Source organism: Pipra filicauda, unplaced genomic scaffold (genome assembly GCF_003945595.2).
Source record: "Pipra filicauda isolate LSUMZ 115617 unplaced genomic scaffold, ASM394559v2 scaffold230_size2164044_pilon, whole genome shotgun sequence".
NCBI lineage: Eukaryota > Metazoa > Chordata > Aves > Passeriformes > Pipridae > Pipra > Pipra filicauda.
The window spans coordinates 721,782-739,222 of NW_024104344.1; the positions used below are offsets into that span (position 1 = coordinate 721,782).

The 17,441-nt window shown below is 38.6% G+C and overlaps 1 protein-coding gene across 6 annotated transcripts in view; it reads right to left on the bottom strand.

Annotated features, from left to right (window-relative positions):
* Nucleotides 1-17,441, bottom strand: part of FHOD3 (formin homology 2 domain containing 3) — a 386,338-nt gene that overhangs the window by 341,326 nt on the left and 27,571 nt on the right. For all 6 annotated transcript variants that reach the window (XM_027711038.2, XM_027711032.2, XM_039381552.1 and 3 more), the window contains exon 2: nt 5,566-5,672. In XM_027711038.2, the coding sequence (XP_027566839.2) occupies nt 5,566-5,672 (107 nt within the window). The remainder of the gene's footprint in view (nt 1-5,565; nt 5,673-17,441) is intronic.

Genomic DNA, 17,441 nt, shown 5'->3' on the forward strand with positions numbered 1-17,441 from the left:
GCTACGCTAACTTCAAAATGTGGTTCAACAGTGTAATCTGATACGATAGACTGAAATACTGCTACCTTGTAGAAAGTCTTATACCCTCCAAAAATTACCATAACCTCTCGGCTCAAGTTTTTGGTTTGAGGGTTGGTTTGGTTGTGGGATTTTTTCCTGGCTTTGTTACATGCTTTTTATTGTGACCAGCCATTTTTCAGCTTGAGTATTTGGTCAAACTAATAACTAAATATGACACAAATCAAAATATTTGGGTGGACTAATACATTCTTCACAACATGAGTAAATAATTTCAATAAGCAGTGGCAGTCTCTACTGTTTGTAGCAATACAATGACAGTCTTCCACAGGCACCCCCTTATTTTTCTTCCTGTTGGAACTGAGAAACATTATGGAAATGACATCTAGACAAAACATGAAGAGAAATCTATCATAAATTGAGAGCTTTTTCCAACAGTGAACAAACACAAATACACTCTGTTCAAACTGATACAAAATCAGCGTAGAATCGATGCTAGTTTGCAGTACTGCTTCAAGAAATGAGTCATACCATTTTTGTTAGACAAAAAACCAAATTAACCTTCTAATGCATCCCCAGCTTCCTTATATAAACAAATGACAAAAAGTTTTCGTGTTCACAACTGTGCTATTTGCAAAGTCTAAGTGGGCAAAAAAACCCACAGTACATAAGCAGGAAAAGAATATCAGAGATCAATGCCAGACTCCATTGCCTTCGACATTCTGAATCAAGCCCAGAATGAACAGCAGCAGCAAGAGGGAAAAAGTCTGTCATCCAACTTAAATGCGGCTCACCAGTCAAAATGACTTGAGATAGGGCATCTAGAAGGAATGCAAAAACATTAGTGCTGAAGTGATTTGTGAAAAGTTTTTTAAAACTATCTTTCTGCTGAACATAAGTGTTGAAAACATATTCCCTGAGGAAATCTTCATTGCTCACAGCACACTGTCTGAAGAAACTTGTGTTCTGCAGTTTAGGACCATGTTACCTTTTGGGTTACATTTAGGGCCTGTTAAGGCACGTCCATAAAAAGAACTTAAGCAATTCCATGGTAATTTAAATGCATCAACCTCTTTACAATTCTTGCTTGCAGTGTACAATCACAAGGAAACACAAAGGAAAGGACCTACTTGTCACGGACACCTTAGCAAACACCTCGAAAGCCAGCCCATCTAAACTACCTCCACAATTAAGCATTCACAGAGTAACTTGTGTTGGAAGGAAGTGGATAAAAAACCACAACTAGCCAACCCAATAAGCAAACTAACCATTCCTTGAACAGAAAGCCAGTTTTCCTACATCCTCTTACTGACCCCTTCTCTGATTGCAATATCTTCCGCAGGACCAGCCTCATTATTTGGCCACCTCCTGACTACCCCAAAAACAACCCTCATACAAAAATGATCTGATTCTCCTGAATCCCACAGCTATTCCCAAGGGTGCAAATGGCAGCACTAAAGTTGTGGAATCACGAAAGCAGTCCCATCCCCATCCATTTTATCCTCAGAGTTAGCCCTACAGGCTGTGGGAGCATGTGTGTTGGGTTTTCTCCTTCCCTAAACAGAAGTTTAAATTCTGCTGGAGTGGACGGCAACTACCAAATGCCTCTTTTCACTATATTCAGTAACAGAAGGTAATTCATTTGAAATTGCATGAGCGCATGTGTTTCTTATACTGGTTATTTACAGATACACACTATAAACCTCCAGTCTAATTGCCACCATCCTTTTCTTTCCTTTTGAAGAAAAATCCATGTTTTTCACTATGCTCATCCAATCCTTCACAGAGAAAATAAATACCTGCAGCCTCTCAAACCAATACAATTTTTTAAGAATGTGTTTTCTGCTTGTTTTGTTTTACTCATAAGTCTCCTTTCAACAGTGTTTAAAAAATAAATAAATATCTTAATCATTTTTCCCTGGGCAAACAGGAACTTTTGGCAAAAAAGATGCTGAAAACAGCCAGATTGCAGGACATTCCGGTCACTCTGAATAGGAGTTTCCACAGCTGAGGTTCTAAAATTTTAAAAATGCCATGAATATCCAGCTACTAAAGCCTTCACTCAGAATTCAGCAAGCTTCAGTGATCCTGATGAACACAGCAGCTTCAGTATGGCAGAAAGGCAGGTCCTGAGGTAGCCTAATCTCAGAAAATTAAAAGCTTTGAAGATTAAGAGCAGGACCTTGAAATGACCCAGACAGAAAAAGAGAGAGACTAAGTGGTTTCTGCAGCCAGTCCCTCCCAGACAGCATGTTGCTGCTAAGCTCCCAAGGTCTGCAGCCAGAAGCTGCAGTCCAGGAACCCTCCAGCTCAGTGCTTTAGCCTCAGAACTGCAAGGCCCAAAAATGGAGTTTATGGAGTTTAGGTTGCTAGAAACATAGGATAGAGAAAGACATTACTGACTGCATTTGTTACCCTACGTCTAGAATATTCAATTTTTCTGAATAACATCACATGAGTTGCATTTACCCTGAAGTAACGATGTTACTAAGTCACAAATAAAGTTCAGATGGTTCTTGTTTTTTTTTTCTTCTCTCAAAAAATGTGGGCAAAAATGGGATGCAGAAATCCAGTTGAATCTTCACCAGTACTGACAACACCAAGTTCATTGCACTTCAGCAGATAAATTCCCACTTTACACCCTAGGATGATCCCATACCTTTTTCACAGCATCATAATCACTGATTTGTTTTGAGATCACAGTTCCCAAAAATGTCCGATCCTTTCCTCCATGCTGGTGAAAAGTCAGGTGTCATCCTTTCTTCATTTTCTGCCTGACTAGTACTTGCTTGTCCTTAGCCAATTACTCCTAAATGCAAGGTTTTGTACTTCACTGACCTGCGTCCCATAGTAGCAGAGCAAAGCCCTAGGATTGCAGGGCTCCAACATGCAAGTTACCAGGTGTGTGCATGTCAGGGAGATAGAACCAAACACCCTCAACCTCAAGTTAACCTCACAACCATGAAGTTAAAGCTTAACCTCTGTACTGCTGGGTTAGCACAAGCTGGAATTATTCATGGCAAATATACCACTTGTACCTACAAGCACCTCAGGGGAAAGGTGCTGAAGGTAGCATCTCCCCTGGGCAATCTTCCCCTCTTCCCTCTGCAGCAGGACACGTCTTTTTGTGCTCCTATGTGTTTCACTTGCTGATTTACTTCCCAACACCCCTTTCATTCTTCCTTCCTTCCGTTTTCACCACTTCAACCTTTGGAACTCCCCCCGCCCATGTAATTTATTACAAAGGTAAGAAAGTAGGGTCTGAAGGAGGACTGTAGCGGGAAGACACCATAGAAAGATGGTTCACAACCACTGTAATGGCAGCATCTAACACACTCTGTCCTGGTGTTGCACCTAAAGCAGGCAGCTGAAACACAGCACATCCTATTGACCCACAATTACCAAGGAGAGGGACAACTTCAGAGAGCAGGGTAAAGACCAGTGAAGATGAGGGCTACATACATGACAACAACAGACACAACAGTTGTTCTCTTTCATCTCACAAAACTAATTTCAAAAGATAATTAAAATATTAATTTGTAGCCCATGCTTTTGTTATGCACCTTTGTGGCACACAGCTTCATATCTCCTTATTCATCCTTGCATAGGAATGAAGGATCTCATGGCAGACTTCACATTACTCAGCAGGACAAGCCATCAAAAGAAGCAATCACTCAAACGACAACAGATTGTACAATTAAGAGGAGGCTTGTGCACACGTACATAAAAGTATATCCTGATTTTTGAGCTCAAAACAACACAGTAGACATGCAACTCCAAGCAGCACAGTTAGTTTCACGTTTTGTTTCTTTTTTTCCTAGGATAGCCACCACAGAAAAAATTAAAGTCATATTTCAGGAACAATTCCTATCATTGACTTTATATGCCCAACAGAAGAATAAAAATAAAACAAGGTGAACGGTAGCTTGCCATTTCAGGTGCAAAGTCTAGCAGGAAAAGCACCGAGTGGTCTCTCACTTGCCAAATTGCTTGGCAGTGCCAAATTGCTACTGTGGGGTGTCAAAAGTAATGAAGTTAAAAATTATGAGAATTATCAGAGAGACACCAATGGAAGGAAAAGAAATATGCCTTAAACTCAAACATATTGCTACAAAAAAAAAAAAATCCCATCAAAATTCTTCCTTCATCTTATTTGCTTTGAACTCATTATAAAGTTAGCTGGAAATAAGAACTTGCTGTTCTTTGCAGTGATTTTTACCACCTCTGCATAAAACTGGGGACTAGATCAACTTCTACACTCAACACTCCTATTGCATGGGAAAGGAGGCTCAGTTCAGTTTGTATTGCCTACCTTTCTATTGAAGAACTCTCTTCTAACTGGTTTCTAACAGAACAGTTTTCCTCTTCCAATGGTTATAAAAACATGCCTCAAACTGGTATGTGTGAATAAGACATGAACAAATGCACACACATGAATATTTGTAACATATTATTTAAAATTCTTCTCCACATAAAACAATCTTCCAAGACACAGTTTAAATTTGTAAGAATTATTCATCAAAGGCAAGACAGCTACCAGAAAAAGTAGATAAACCAGTATAAGCAAAAGAACTGCATGTCTTACTATTAACAAGCCCTGACAATTCAAAATGCAGTTAATTATCAAGAAAAAGTTTTTCACCCAGAGGGTGTTTGGACACTGGAACAGGCTCCCCAGGGAAGTGGTCACAGCATCAAGCCAGTCTGAGTTCAGGAAGCATTTAGATAACACTCTCAGACACATGGTGTGATTCTGGGGTTGTTCTATGCAAGGCCAGAAGTTGGACTCAATGATTCTGATAGGTCCCTTCCAATTCAGCATATTCTGTGATTCTATGATTTTATGAATTTCCTTCTGGAACAGCTACATTACTCACATGTGTGAAGTCTATGCCAAACACACCTATAAAATAATTCCAACTATCCAGTCCAATATAGTAACCAGCAAGACAAAAATAGATCCAGACTGTCTGTTCATTTTATATCTTAACCAAGACTACCACCAGACAGGTCAGGAAAAAGAAAATTCTTCAAAAAAGCAAATTGTATATATGCATTCATAAAAACACACACTGAAGCTAACTTTTGCTTTCACTTTCAGTTCTCAGATTATTATGGAAAGCTGTGTCATAGCAATCCACGTGGGCGAGCAATCATTAAATAAAAAAAGCAAGAGAGGAGAATATTCAAAAACAACACGCGCCCCCGTTCCCTGGGCTGGGTAAATCAACTCCAGGAATAAAAAAAAGAAATCAATACAAGTCTTTTCTTCAAAAATATAAATGGAGGACTTAAATGTCAAGGCACAAAGAAATTGACTTTATGACTATTGAAGACATGCATATTATAGATTTCTCTACAGTATGCTATCTTCTTTTGGAGAAACTGTAAGAATGAACATAGATAGAGTAGTATAAAATTATTATGCAGACATATGGGCATACAAAGATCTTTATAGTTTTATCTTTTCTGTTCCTATGCTGATCTGAACACACTCTCCTGAAACCTCAGTGCTTATTTATCTAAATTTAGTAAATATTTACTTACCCAGCATCCTCCTGGAAGCCTTCTAATTCATCTCTTTGTTCTGCTAGGGTGGATTCTAGATCCAGATAGGTACCATTGTGAGACAATTGCAGGGTGCAGTCATCAAGCTGTAGAACAAAATTCAGACCATTAGATTACAGCAGTCATTCTCTAACATCACCTTTCCATTTTCCAAGTCCTCAGAAAAATCTCCCTAAAACAAACCATGTGTTGCAAGCAGATAAGAAAAATGGGTGCTGTTTGGCAATTTATGTAATCCCAAGTCCATGTTCACTAGACCATGCTTGGTCACAGCAATATCAAACCAACTAACAAACACAGAGAAATTTATTTCAACATACATGAGGGGACTAGAGAGGGTTTTGCACAGTGCCTTTAAAATATAATACAGAAAGAGAAATTAATTTAAATGTGTATCTAGGATATGAATGACTGTTCTCTGTTCTTACAGTACATTTATAAGTACAGTTTCAGAGCCTCCAGATGAAGGTAGAAGGAACAAGGAGCTTTTTTTGTGAGCTACTGAATTTGCCCCATGAGGAAGGATACAGCCAAGGGACAGTGCAAAATGTGGCAGGCATAAGTTGGGGTCCTGCAGCAAGGGGGGAGTACAGTCAACCAAGATATAAATATTTCTGGCATTCTGCTTTTAGAACCAGGCACTTACTGGCCTCAGAGGTTGAATGGAAGACCTTCCTAGGCATTGTGGGGGGAGGACTGGAAACCTGTGCCAACTTCCTACAAAGGTACCGAGAGAACCAAGGACCAGAACTGAAAGCAGGAACCTACCTGCAGTGATGCTTAAGAAGAAGGGAGCAATTAATAAACCCTCTTTATTTCTACCTTGTCTTCCCTCATCTTCCAGTTTTACATTAATTTTCCCAGCTGTTGTTAAAAAGAGCCAGATTTGACCAAAGTTAGTAAAGAAATTTTCTGGGGTTTTTTTGCAGGGAGCTCATCACACAAGAATCAGGGCCAGCGATCATGCAACTACTCCCAGTTGCTTATAGAATATTTAGTCTGCCTCTTCATCCTGCTTGGGTGGTCTATAACAGACTCCTACCAGGATATCTGCCCTGCTGGCCTTCCCACTGATTCTTATCCATAAACACTGAACATTACCATTAGGATCAAGACACTTGCTAAGACACAGAGCAACCCCATTGCCCCTCCTTCTGAAGAGTTTATAGCCATCCATTGTAGCACTCCTGTTGTGTGACTCGTCCCACCAAGTCTCTGTGGTGGCAACTGTCATAGTTTTCCTGTTGTACAATGGCTTCCAGTTACTTCTGTTTGTTGCCCATGCTGTGGGCATTGGTGTAGATGCACTTCAGCTGGGTAATCAATCCCGCTGCCTTTTCAGGGGAGAAGCTCCAGTTCCTGCGTGACCACTCTCAGGCACTTCTGCAGTTTCTAGTACATCGATAACCTTGCACATCCTTGCTGCCACGTGATCTCCATCCCCTACCTCTAACGAGACAACAGACCAAAGGACCTCACTAGCACATTGTCTCTCAAACAGTGGCATGCCGCCTCCAGGCTTGTCTTCAGCGATCATGATTTTATCCCCTTCCCCCTGAGAATTTTGTTTAAAGCTCTCCCAATGAGTGAGGCTTGCTAACTCATGCGCAAAGATTCTTTTTGCCCTTTGAGACAGGTGTACCCTGTCTGTTGCCAGCAGGCTCAGTGTCACGTAAATTGACCCATGATCAAAGAACACAGAATGAAGATATTTCATTCCTCTGGATTTAGCAAAAACAAACTGACAGGTTCTTTGCATGCCTCCATCTACCAAAAGGCAACCATGGTAACGTTGGTGTAACCATACATCTGTACTGCAAAGGCCACTTTGGGAAGAGGAGAATATTTAACACCATATTTTACGTGAAAATTCTGACACAGGTGGCTGCTGAGGACACTCTGAAGAGGTGAGCAAGGGTCTGAAACAGCCAATGACTCAAGGAAAGGAAATTACAAGCCTTTATCACATCCATGGATTTTTCTTTCTGCTCTTTTTAACACTTAGAAAGAAAATCAATTAAAATCTATCCTTGATGAATTACCTCTTTTAACTTCCCATCAAAGTTTTGATTCCCAGTAGCTGTTCAGGAAAAGCATAGTAAGTAGCCACTATTCTTATGTGGCAGTCAATACTCAAACTTAGTCACTCAGTTTCCTGTCACTGATTTATATGTGCAAGAAAAGAAGACAAATAGTGTATTCTGGATTAGTTACATTTGAAGTACTGTAGAAAAGCTCATTTATAATTAGTGATAGAGTGCAACTTTTGGATTAGTCCACACCACTATGCTTTGCATTGTTTGCAATCTGAAAGAAAAGTTCATCCTCTGAAGAAAGAGAGAGGAGGTCATTGTATTTCAAACTTGTTCCATTTTTTTTTGCTTTCCTTTTTTTTTTGTTTGTTTGTTTGTTTGGTTTGGTTTTTTTTCCCTGGGGAAGGAGTAATTCATTAAATAAGGTGACATAAGTTTTTTACTCTGATTCCTGGGGATTAAAGAAAGCAAAATCCTGCAAGCACAAGCCCCTGATATTAAGAATAACAACAGTATTGCTACTCTATCTCTTTTCAGTTACAAAGGATATTATTAACCTATACTAATTTAAAATACACTCTTTAGATAAGAAAAACTAAATACTACTCTGGGAAACCTTTTCCAAGTAGTTCAGGGTATATAATGAAATGCTAATTTATTCAAAGTAATGCCAAAAGGCAAACTACTAATTAGATAAATGTTCTGCTTTCACTATGGAGATTAGGAGATTTGCCCACAATTTCCATTTATACTGCACAGTTAGGGAAAAGAAACTCTGCTTCACTAATATCTTGTGACTTTAGTGTATAAAAACCACGATGAGAACAGGAAGCCCTTCATGTAGAAAATAAATAAGAATAGTACATTCTACCTATGTTCATCTCATTTTCATAGTTTCACCTGAACATAGTATCCATTCAGGCTTTAAAGCACTGCACACTGCATGCTGTATTTGTTAATAGGAGTTAGAGTAATGGGAGAATTGGCAATATCTTCTATTTCCATTACTTAATGCTGAGTCTTGCCAAAAAGTTGGTTTGTTTCTTCTCTTGCATGTGTACACACAAAGATAGAAGGGAGCAAAACAATACTTTTAAAGTTAAGTATTAAGATAATAAACTCTAAAATCCTCTTTATATAGGATCACTTTGCTACTCTGCCTCCAAGCTTCACTTGTATATTTCACAGGCAGAATACAAAAAAAAAATCCACCTTATGAATTATTTTTAATTAGTAAATTGTCTGCCTTTTTCAACACAAAGGACGGCTGATGTTCACTCATTAGGGCTTATTAGTAACAATTCAGGATGCTGGACTCTTCCCTCTGCTCAATGTTAATCCCATGTTTATCTGCTACACATCACTTCTCCTGTCTCTGGAGACCCTCACAAATGGCCCCATCTAGTTCATTCATTACATGCTTTTCCCATTGATTATAACTCACATTAAAATCCTTATTAACAACCATCTTCTCTTAGGAAAATCAAAAGGCAGAATCCATAAAGACAGTGTTTCAAAGAACATTTAACTGAGCTGTTTTACACCATCATGAATGAGACCTCTATTCAGCTCTTTAGAAATTACTTTTATTTATTTCACTTTTTTCTTCACAAGTCTGTTTAACCCTTCAGTATTCCTTACTGGTCCCAAAATTCCAATCTGCATTTTGTTGTTATTAAACTGTATAACTCATTTATAGTACTGCCAAGAGGTGAAATTCTCCAAGATCTTTTCAAAACCTTACAAAACTATTTGTTCTAAAAATCTCTTACCACTCCCTTCAAATCCTTTATCATTTTTTTCATCACACTTTACTGTATTGCCCAGGTGAGTCAAAAGGTTCATACAAGTAATTTACATGCAACGCATCCTGTAGGGTTTACAGCAATTTTGCATACTTTCTTATAGTCACATTAAAAGAATATTACAGGTATCATGGAATCATGAACAGAAAGACACACCATCAGATGGGATAAATGTAATGCTACTTCTCTGAATCAAAGGCAGGGTTACTCCATCATCAGTCTTCTGCAAAATTTCAGGTTTTCTGATTTTAGCTTAAGCATCAAAAATGATATCACAAGCATCTCTAAAGATATTTTTTAAAAAGTGTGTTCAATTACATTCTTATCTTCTCAAATTAAGTTTCTTGAAAAAATATCCATGGCATATTTTTGAATCCCTATTGATATTTTCAAAATCTCTTGTCTCTACAAAGGGTAGGTCTACCTAGGAGTAGTCTCTTTCATAGGACTGAAGAAACAAAAACACATGTAACAGTCAATAAAACAAGTGTTTCAGTCAGAATCACCAGCTGTGGATAGTCAGAAGGAAGCAAGAAGACTAAGACTGCCTTTATGCAAGTCTTACTCATTAAAAATGTAGCAGATGTGCTAATTATCATCTTTGGTTTCATACTGACATACTAAGATCTGTACTCTGTCATGACAAGATAGGTAGGTGCTTAGATGCTGATTCACTGACTTATAGCTGTCTGTTTGGACAAGAGGAGAACCTGGAAAAGGCATCTTAGGTGGCACTGACCTCACTAGCTACTCACTGATTTTTCATAACTGACCAGAAACATAGAAACAGTGAGAGAACCAGATGTTTCTACAAAACAGCCTAAAATGCAGGTAGAGCTACTTAATTAAACCAGTTTTTCTGTAATAAATATTCTAAAACAAAAACAGAGAGATTTTTGAACTTTCTCCGACCACAGTTACAGTGGCAACTGGTCCACACTGTCCAAACACTATAGTACCTATCCTGCAACCAAAACAGATACAAATGGAAAACCATAAAAGCATCATGCACACACAAATCTAAACACCACCATCCCAATAGTTCCATATATATATATATATTCTTTTTTTAATATATATGGATGTACATATATATGCATATATATATATGGATATATAGTATGAATGCATTTTAGATATTTTTACCTGCAGTTTTCAAAAAAGTAACAACTGCCAAAAGTTGAGCCAGAAGGGAAGACACAGCTTTGTCAGAGAAGCCAGAGTCAAAGAAGTGTACAAAAAGGCCAGAACTTCAGGACAGCATCATTCATTGACTGTAATCACAACATACTTTTCTCTCCTGCAGATTCCTGCTTCATCCACTTCCAAAACATTTCCAGAAAACAAGACAGGTCACATACGCTACTGTGCAAGTGTTCTCAGAGCAGAACCATGGTGTGCTTTCAATAAGAATTAAGAATTAAGCAGTATATGAACATACCACTAGTGACTGAATCATAATGTATGTGTCCAAATGAAAAAAAAAAGGTTGCATGTACAGGTTTTTGTTTTATGTACAATAAATTTGTCTTAAGTGTTGTAATCATCTCCATGTCAGTATTTAAGACCAAGGCTATTTTAAAAAATGAAACAGAATGACAGCTACAGCACAATACATTTTATTGATGTCTATGTGTCATCACCACAGTCAGAAACTCTTTAAATAACACTGAAATAGTGTTTTCCCACAGAAAAATGGAAATGTAAGAAAATGTAACAGAAATGTAAGAAAAATTAAGAGGAAGGACATAAAAAGATCATAAGATTACAAATAATATTTAGGCTGTTACATTTATATTACACTTGTTTAAGTTTCACTCGGAGAAGCTGAGCACAATTCGTTAAGCAAAAATCAAATATGTGAATTAATAGTTAAAATATGAGAACATTTAAAAGTAGAGCATCCAACTCCCTCATCCTTTGCCATTTAAGTCATTACAGAGTGAAACTACACCACACAAGAGGAGAAGGGTGTCCTGTCTTCCATTATAAGCAGAGACAGGGATAGCAAGGTCAGAGCTGCAGAGCTTGATCCTTGCCTTATTTCAATGGTCATCTCCACCTCAGCAGCAACATCTGCCAGAAAGCTAAAGCAACCCACTCATGCAAGTGTTCCTTACAGGCTGCCACTAAATCAAGACCATAGGGCAGAAGTTCAGTTTGTCATCTTCTGGCTCAGGTAATCAAATCTGGCTAGTAGTGGCTAGTCCCAAAATAATTCACACTACAAGACTATCAAGCTTAAGAAGACTCAGCAAGTTCAATAGTAGTACACCAGTGATTAATTTTTTCTTATTTCAAGCACTGACCCACAGAAAGAGGTAACACTCATTTTTCTTTATAAAGAAGCCCTTGTTGCTGTGCAACACGAAAGCTTATGATTTCTACTCATTTCAGAGTTGAAGGACATGACCAAAAGGAGCAAGGAACAGCAGGGGAGAAAAAAAGAAGAGCAGCAAGAGAAGATGATGATCAGCCACTTACGTGATGCCAATTAATGACCGCTGCCATTTTCAGAAACTAGTTGAATATAAATAAATAAATAAACAAACAAACAAACAAATAAATAATTCTGAGTTCAGTCCTTGTTTTCATCTACTGCCTTTAGCTTCTTACCAGTGAAGAGAAATACCTAGAAACAGGGTGGGGGGTACAAGGAGAGAAGAACAAAGCAACTCACACATCCATCCCCAGACTGAGTACAGCCAGCAGCTCTTCCTTACACCTCCTCCTCCCCACACACACTTGCACGTGCTCCATGTGCACAACAGTCTCCTCACTCAAGAACCCCATGAGTACATAATTCAACACAGAGACAATATACACCTTGCTGTGCCAACAGAAATTCATGCGAGTCTGTCTTCTCTTCCTCCAGAAGGCTTTGCTAGATCAGCACACATCCCAAGTGGACTTTTCTTTGGTTTAATATCTCTGCCCCACAGCAGCAGAAGGTTGGCAGAGGTTAAGGAGGGAAAATGCCAGATGCAGTCTCTTGTCTTTTCAAAAAGCACAGCAGAGCCACAAGACATTCTCCTCTTCCCTGCTTCTTCAAAGACCAGAGAGTTGTATTTTTTCAACAAACAATCATGAGAAATGCTCTTCCCTTGCCTCCAACCCCCTACCCTAACAATCTATTCAGAAGAACGTATTTTGGACAAATCTCTCTAAATGGTGTGACTAGCAAAATGAGGGAGGTGATTCTCCTACTCTGCCTTTCTGAGACCCCATCTGGAATACTGCATCCAGCTCTGGGGTACTCAGCAGAAGATGCAGATCTATTGGAGGGGTCCAGAGGAGGGTCATGAAGATGGAGAGAGCTCCAGAGAGCTGGAGCACCTCTCCTATGAAGACAAGCTGAGACAGTTGGAGTCGTTCAGCCTTGAAAAGAGAAGGCTTTGGGGAGACCTCACTGAGGCCTCCCAGTACTTAAAAAGTGCTTAAAAAACAGAGGGAGAGCAGCTTTTTGCATGGGTAGATAGTGATAAGACAAGGGGGCACAGTTTTAAACTAAATGAGGAGAGATTTAAATTAGATATTAGGAAGAAATTCTTTACTCAGAGTAGAGAGGCACTTGAACACACTTCCCAGAGAATCTGTAGATGTGCCATCCCTGGAAGTGTTCAAAGTCAGGTTGGATGGGACCTTAAGCAACATGATCTAGTGGGTGGCATTGCTGCCCATAGCAGGGGATTGGAACTAGATTATCTTTAAGGTCCTTCTAACCCAAATTAATCTATGATCAATGCAAAGAAGGTGTTACCAAGTCAGCAACCAGTGTGTGCCAAGATATAGCCAAATGTCCTCTCTATATTAGCTTCTACTTAAATAAAAGTGGACACCCTTCAAAAATTCACCTTAGGCAGTGATCAAGGATCACACTCATAAGACAAAAGGTCCTACAGTATGAGAAGGGAGATACACTTGTTTGCTGGTGTTACTACAAATCACCAAAACCAACTGACTTCGCAGCCACTAGCTGAAAGCACAACCAACGCTCACCAGATTTCCAGTAATTTGAGCTAGAGCCACTGGACAGATTATTTTGTTCATTTGGTTGTTTCCAGAATTACAGAGAAAGGAAATGAGAGAGGGAGAGATTAGCGTAATCCAGTATCAAGCTGCAGAAATGAAAATCCCTCTTCAACTCTAGCTTCTGGCATAGCCTTTGAAAATCCTTATCTTACTGAAATGTTTTAGCTCATCTTTCATTTAAACATTATTGGGTTACAATTGTTCTTACTAGTGATGGTGTGCTCCTTTTTCATTCACAGCATGCTTTGCAGAGTAGGGTTGATGAAAAGCATAGTTTCTTTACACTCGGTTTTCCCTTTCTAAATCTAAGGCCTTGTTTCGCTTTACACATCACAAGTCTGACACATTCATTCTCGAGCTATACAGTTCTTAAACACTCTCCCTTCTGGTTCAGTTGTTTCCAATACAGTGGGAATCCTGTTACCAAGGCCAGCAAGTCTCAGTTTTCCCTTCTTTTCTAAGACCAATTACTCCACAGGAAAAATCAGAAAAAGCAGCTCTTCCTGTTCACGAGCCCAAAAATATTCCATATTACTTAGCAAACTGGTACAAACTGATCAGTGCAAATATTTAATACTGTTTCATTCAAGGCCAAGCTTCACACTGAGAATGAACATGCTATTTTCAGAATGCACCATATTTTAATGTTTTTCAAATTTTATTGCAGATCAGCAGATGCAGGTTTTCTCTACTGGCACATGGTCTGTGGTCCTTTGGTGGTCCTTTAAAATGTAACAAGGTTGCTGTCACTGTTAATTCTCACAGAGTAATGAAAATGTGGATGGTCTTATTGCATCTCACAGATCATAGCAAACCCAACATAATATTTATCTGGCTTCAGAGTCACAAGCAACTGGTCTCTTAATAAGACCCTCAGTATTTCCCTTCTCATGTGAGTAGGTGCTATCCAATCTGTGCCATCTTGTCATCATTTTGGGCAACATGAGGGAAAAGGAACAAAGTATCTAGCCCAGGACTGATGCCACTGACCCATCTTGGGAAAAAAGTTTGACATTAATGAGATAAAAGGAAAGAAGTAATCTGTATGTAAGTCACATGTTAGTGCCCAAAATTAGCAGTGTACACTAAAAACTGCTCTCATCTTCAAGTATGACAGCAACCCAACACACAAGCACTCTATTCATCTAAAAGTCCCTGTGCGCCAAGTAGTTCTATTGCAATTATTTGAAAGAAAACTAATACTCCTTCCCTCATACCTTTTTTCTTTATAAAGATAATTTTGAAACTCAAAGTATTTTCTAAAAAAAAAAAAAATCCTTTAAAAATGCAATTAAACCAGTCCTGTTATGAGGTCAAAATATTAAAAGTAAGGTCAAGCACAGGCTCTGTATAGGAGGTCATTTGTGGTGATGGCAACTGTGTCACCTTCAGTCATCCACGCTCACAGGTCAGCAAGGTCTCTGAACTCTAGCAAACTCACTCTCCCATACTCATTTAGAGTGGGAAAAAAAACCCCTAATTATTTCCTACATCTTAAACTTTACATTATAACAAGTAATGTAGCATGTAGACTATTCCCAAATTTTTCAGCCCTTGAGGAGCGGATAGCATATCTTGTAGGAGTAGTTATTAATGTAATGCACATCTGATTTATTTTTAGCACAGTAATTATCATTGTCAAATTAATTCATAAACTTTGTATGCTTTGCAGAGCTTATGGCAGTTGCGCTGGCAGACCCAAGCCCAAAGTATAATCCAAAGGTTTGCACAATAGGGCGTAGGGCAGTCAGAGCACAATTACTTTAAAAGGAACTGCTATTCTGATATGGAAATGTTGGTATTTTGAAAGTAGCCTGTACTCGTAGTCTGAAACAGCAGCTTTTATCTGTGGCCTAGTAGATACCACAAAATACTCTTAGGGTCAGGTAATACAGTGCATGAAGGGAAACATAAATGCCACATTAGATCCTCAAGAGCCACTGGAAAAATACGCTGCCAATAAAAATATTCTGCTGAAATAACAAAGACATTGAAAACAAACACAGAAAGCTGTAATATTAATATTATGGGTTTGACTTAAGAATAATAAAAGGAAGTTCAGAGTTCAAAATTTTGAAACTGCTGTCTTAGGGGTCTCTGAAATACAGGCAACACATCACAGAGAACATGTAACGTGTGGATGCCTACCTGTTGCTATTCTCAGACAGTTATGTCACTGACTCTCAGTCTTTTGCTTCACAATTCCCTTTAACACAGTGCTCCACAGGCAGCAATTTAGAATTTACTAGAGTATCTGCATCCAAGTGTGACACCGTGGCTTTCAACAGCCACCACACAGGCATTGTTAGAAAGCATATGAATACTCAAAATGTCAATAGCCACGGAAAAAAAAGCCAAATTCATTTAGAGGAGGGTGTTACCGCAATGTTTAATATAAACTAAAAAAAAACTAAGTGAAAACATCAAAAATAATTGAATTTCTGCTTGTTGGATGGGGAACTAACACAGATTCTTTCCCTCCCACCTAATTCAATAATTTTAAGTTACTTAAATTTGAGCTGACACGCAAACCAAACAGGCAACAGAACTTAGCAAAGTCAAATTTAGAGCATAAAATGCTCCAGCTCTTTAACTAAAAAAAAACCACTATTTTTCTCACAGTAAACATAACAAACCTATAGCATGAAAATAACTTAATCTCTGCATCCTCTCATAAACTTTTTGGCACCTAGATTCTTCAAATCCCTTTCTGCACCTGTGTTCAGCTTTTCCTAACTAAGAAGACCAAGAGCTAGCTCTCCTCACCTTCACAGTTAAGGAGATCTTCAGCTGAACAGAAAGGAGAGCGACCATAAGAACAGGATCCTTTATTTGAAGGTATATACAACTTTTTGGCTGATATGCAGGGGATGCCTACAGCTGATATGCTCTCATTACCATTTGGTTGGAATTACTGTGAAGGTATCCAAGGAAATGGAAATAATCTCAAAGAAGGAGATAGGTCAAGAAAAGTGAGAGGAGGAGGAGGGAAAGGATTAGCATCAATGGAGTTTATCATCTGAGGAATCTTTTGTTCAGAGTGGGTGTATCTGTGTGTATGAAAAGCACTCAGTTAAAATCTCAGAAATCATTCTTTTAAAGGTAAGTAGTGGTCTAGGAAGGCAAAAATGGTAACTACTTCATGACAATTCCATCTGGTTTCTTTTGTACACCTGTTATTAAATGGAAAACTGAAGTATTTCATATTTGGAAAAGATTTTTTGAAGTCATGTAGCAGAATGAACCTATAACTTGCAGACTTTTATTCTTAACACATAACCATGAGAAAAAGCTTTCTATTAATATCCTCCACTTTGCTTGAGCAGTTAAAAGACACAGGTTAATCTAAGGATTGCACCACTGCTACTCTAACTACATCTGGGACACTTGGGAACAAGTTGCTCACTATTCTATCACAAAGCTAAAATACTGGACTACTTCAGAACTACTTGCACCATTTACAGATGTGCAGCAAAGCACACAGTAAGTAATAATGGAATCACTCATCTTCTGCAGTGGTGTTTTCATTGCCATAAGTGGCTAAAACACCTACTAGACAATATACCACAAAAAGAAAGACACCAACAACTAACCTAATGTGCAGATTGCCTTTCCATCCATATGACCCACATTTGCACTCTTTAAAAGAGTGCAGCTGAAATGTCAGTCCTGAGATAAGGTGTACTTAAAATCAAGATTTGATAAAAGAAGTTATTTGCATCCATGAGCACTTCTCTATGAAAAAACAAAACTAAGGAAAAATGAGATGGTAGGGACAAGATACCAAGCCATTTGAAAACCTAAAGCAGGGAGGTTTTGGGAAAAACAAGACAGCTGCAGAGGGAGAGGAGTAGGTAGCAGTTCTGAAATAACAGCAATTCTAGTAAAATTCACAAACTTTTGAGGGCAGGGGAGATGTGGAGTTGATGAAAGTCAAAGACTGAGTCAGTAAAAGAAACAGCAAACCCAGGAAAAAGTGTCCCAT